This window comes from Phoenix dactylifera, chromosome 2, assembly GCF_009389715.1.
Source record: "Phoenix dactylifera cultivar Barhee BC4 chromosome 2, palm_55x_up_171113_PBpolish2nd_filt_p, whole genome shotgun sequence".
Taxonomy (NCBI): domain Eukaryota; kingdom Viridiplantae; phylum Streptophyta; class Magnoliopsida; order Arecales; family Arecaceae; genus Phoenix; species Phoenix dactylifera.
The window spans coordinates 20725653-20728813 of record NC_052393.1 but is presented as its reverse complement, the minus strand read 5'-3'; the positions used below and the strand labels follow the sequence as shown (position 1 = coordinate 20728813).

The 3161-nt window shown below is 48.8% G+C and overlaps 1 protein-coding gene across 1 annotated transcript; it reads left to right on the top strand.

Annotated features, from left to right (window-relative positions):
* Window positions 1–477: 477 nt before the first annotated feature.
* LOC103721310 (heavy metal-associated isoprenylated plant protein 3-like) lies at window positions 478–2507 on the top strand. The gene is made up of 5 exons (XM_039123649.1): window positions 478–501; window positions 596–785; window positions 1130–1347; window positions 1461–1551; window positions 1794–2507. The coding sequence occupies exons 1-5, from the start codon at window positions 493–495 to the stop codon at window positions 2288–2290; spliced, it is 1005 nt and encodes a 334-aa protein (XP_038979577.1). The 5' UTR covers window positions 478–492; the 3' UTR covers window positions 2291–2507.
* The last annotated feature ends 654 nt before the right edge of the window (window positions 2508–3161 follow it).

Genomic DNA, 3161 nt, shown 5'->3' with positions numbered 1-3161 from the left:
TAATGGGGGAGGGGGACAAGGTTTCAGCTTTAGATTGGTGCCCGAAATCCAGATTAACCTCGGCAACAGGTCTAGTTTTAGAATTAGGGAACATTCAAGGGCTCTTTTGGAAACATGCCTGCTCTATTCCTGAATATATCAATCTATGGGCAATCCACGTCGGCCCTTAATAATACCACGTGTTTTGGACCCCGTCATCTCCTCTTCCTCTTCTAGAGTCCAAAAAGACGACGAAAAAACAAAAAGAAGACGGCCTCACGGGTCCCACGTCGCACATGCATGCATGGGGCATGCTGCTTCTGCTGATGATGATGGTCATTCATGCTGCGTTCACATAAAAGTCTCTACGATCCGAATCCGAAATAGTATTCATCCCCCGTTCTCTCAAGTCTCATCCTATTTATATCTCACCCCCCAAGCTATATTTCGCCTGCAATTCTCCGGAGGGAGGGAGAGAGAGAGAGAGAGAGAGAGCGAGCGAGCGCCAAAGATATGGGTGAGGTGAGGATGGCTTCTCTTAGTTTAACTCTGATATCTTTCAGGAGTAATTATGGATGGCTTTCTTTATTGACCTTTTTTCTTGTTTTGGTTTCAGAAGGAAGAGAAGGGAGAGGAGAAGCAGAAGAAGGGAGATGGGGAGAAGAAGGAAGGAGGAGGAGGCGGCGGCGCCGGTGGCGGAGCAGGAGGAAAGAAAGAGGAGGGTCCGCCGGCGGTGGTGCTGAAGGTGGATATGCATTGCGAGGGCTGCGCCAAGAAGATCAAACGCTCGGTCAGAAGATTAGAAGGTCAAATCTCTCTCTCTCTCGCTCTATATGTATTATATGAATTGGATTTATTTTGGATATCGTGGTTCGATTCCATGAGCTGAAGGGAGACAACGGGAACTCTGGAAATATCCGTTCCTACCGGTGCACGTTAGCAAGTAGCCCCCTTGTACCTAGCGCGACCCCCTTTTTTTTCTCTCTCCGTATTTAATACGTGGGAATATCCATCATTACCAAATTTTGTCTAAAATCTTGGACAAAAAACTTTCTAAAATCTAAATTGCCTTCGGCGCACGTAAGCGTGGAAATCCGTTTCCCTACAGTTATTTTATATGCGGAATCTGAACTAGGTCGATTGGTCACAGGAGTGGAAGGCGTGAAGGCGGACACGGCGAGCAATAAGCTCACGGTGCTCGGAAAAGCTGACCCCTGGAAGGTCAAAGAGCGGGTGGAGGCCAAAATCCGCAGGAAGGTCGACATCATCTCCCCCGCGAACCCCCCAAAGAAGGACGCCGCCGCCGGCGACGTCAAGAAGCCTGCCGCCGACGATGCCAAGAAATCCGACGACAACAAACCCAAAGCGGTAAATTACTCAATCAATTTGTTCTTCACGCCATAATAATTATTATTTTTAATTATAATTATTGATCAATATTTTGTGCATTTACTGATTTTTCTATTTTTGGAATTTAATAGCCGCCTGCGGTCTCCACCGTGGTGCTCAAGATTCGCCTCCACTGCGAAGGCTGCATGCAGAGAATCAGGAAGACCATTCTCAAAATCAAAGGTAATCGATTGCATTTATTAATTTTTTTGGATAACAAATAAATCCCCTAAATTTTTTCAAAAGAATGGAATAAAGCAGCTATTATTGAATAAAATAAATAAAACGGTGTTAATGATAAGTTTGGTAGTTCGGCCTTTTCTGACCGGTACAAGTCCGCATCTGACGAAGGATTTGCACGGGTTTATCACTTTAAATACCGCAAAATGACCCTGCTGATTTCTCGTTATTACGTTTATATCCAGGGGTGGAGCACGTCAGCATCGACGCGCCCAAGGATCTGGTTACCGTCAAGGGCACGATGGACGCGAACAGCCTCCCGGCGATCCTCAAAGAAAAGCTGAAGCGAACCATTGAGATCGTCCAGCCTAAGAAGGACGGCGGCGGCGGCGGCGGAGGCGGAGGCGACAAGAAGGAGAAGGGTGGCGACGGCGGGGGCGAGAAGAAGGAGAAGGGAGGCGACGGCGGCCGGGGCGGCGAGAAGAAGGAGAAGGGCGGCGACGGCGAGAAGAAGGAGAAGGGCGGCGACGGTGGAGAGAAAAAGGATGGAGGGAAGAAGGACGACGGAGCGAAGCCCGCACCGCCACCGGCGCCGACGGTGGCGGCGCTAGTGGCGCCGGCGCCGGTATCTGAGGTGAATATGATGAACTACTACGAGCCGTACGGTTACCGCATGGAGATGATGGCGACCGCACCGCAGCTCTTCAGCGACGAGAACCCCAACGCCTGCTCCATAATGTGATGTTCCACGGTGCATCCTACCGCTTGCTAGTGTTAATAATCGAGAAAAATGTAAATGAATATATAAAAAAAGGAGGATAAGGGCGATAGATAACTGAGCTGGGAGAGGAGCGGAGAAAATAGCTTTTGGGCTTTTGCTAGTGGGTTTAATTCGATTTTGTTTGTTGGTTAATCTCTTTAATCTGGCTGTTTATGATATCAAATCAATCGGTTATTAACGTGCCACGCGTCTGAACAATTCTCCCTCGTATGGGTTGATCACCCACCATCCATTCGATTAAGGCAAGATAATTAAGATGGACGGCTGTGATTCAGGAATAGCTGTCTTAAAAGTGGACAACTCATGATTCCGGACGGTATTGGGAATTTATGACAACGATGACGACAAAAATTCTTTGCCACCAAGGTGGTAGCCTAGTGGTACTGGACAGCAATTCTAACCATGTCCCAAGTTCGAATCGCTGCGGCGACGATTAAATTGTGGACCGGAGCTTACTACTTTGGCCACTGCTTGAACTTGTGGTGTAGGACCGCTCTTGAACTGCTAGTAGCCGGGGTGGTGCCGGGTGTGACGTACTCACACGTGGGACTTGAGCCAGAGCTCAGAGGAGTAGCTGAGCCGGGCCCACGGGTGGGGAGGGTATGAGTAAAACCGGTCGGGGTGCCCAACACATGGCCATTTCTGCCCGCATCGAACATTCTCCTGGTGGGGCGGGGGCCCAGTGGGGGCTGCTACGCGGGGATGGGCTTGTCCCTTCCTCCCCCCTACCCCTTTTCTTTAGCAAAAAAAAAAAAAAAAAAAAAAAGAAGACAGAAATTCTTTTATTAATTTTGGATAAGGAAGTTTCACGTAGAAAACACGCAAAAACGAC

What these genes read in the sequence shown, in the direction of transcription:
- LOC103721310 (XM_039123649.1), top strand. An exon ending in CTCGGTCAGAAGATTAGAAG is followed by an intron (nt 786 to 1,129) that starts GTCAAATCTCTC and finishes GATTGGTCACAG; the next exon opens with GAGTGGAAGGCGTGAAGGCG. An exon ending in ACGACAACAAACCCAAAGCG is followed by an intron (nt 1,348 to 1,460) that starts GTAAATTACTCA and finishes GGAATTTAATAG; the next exon opens with CCGCCTGCGGTCTCCACCGT.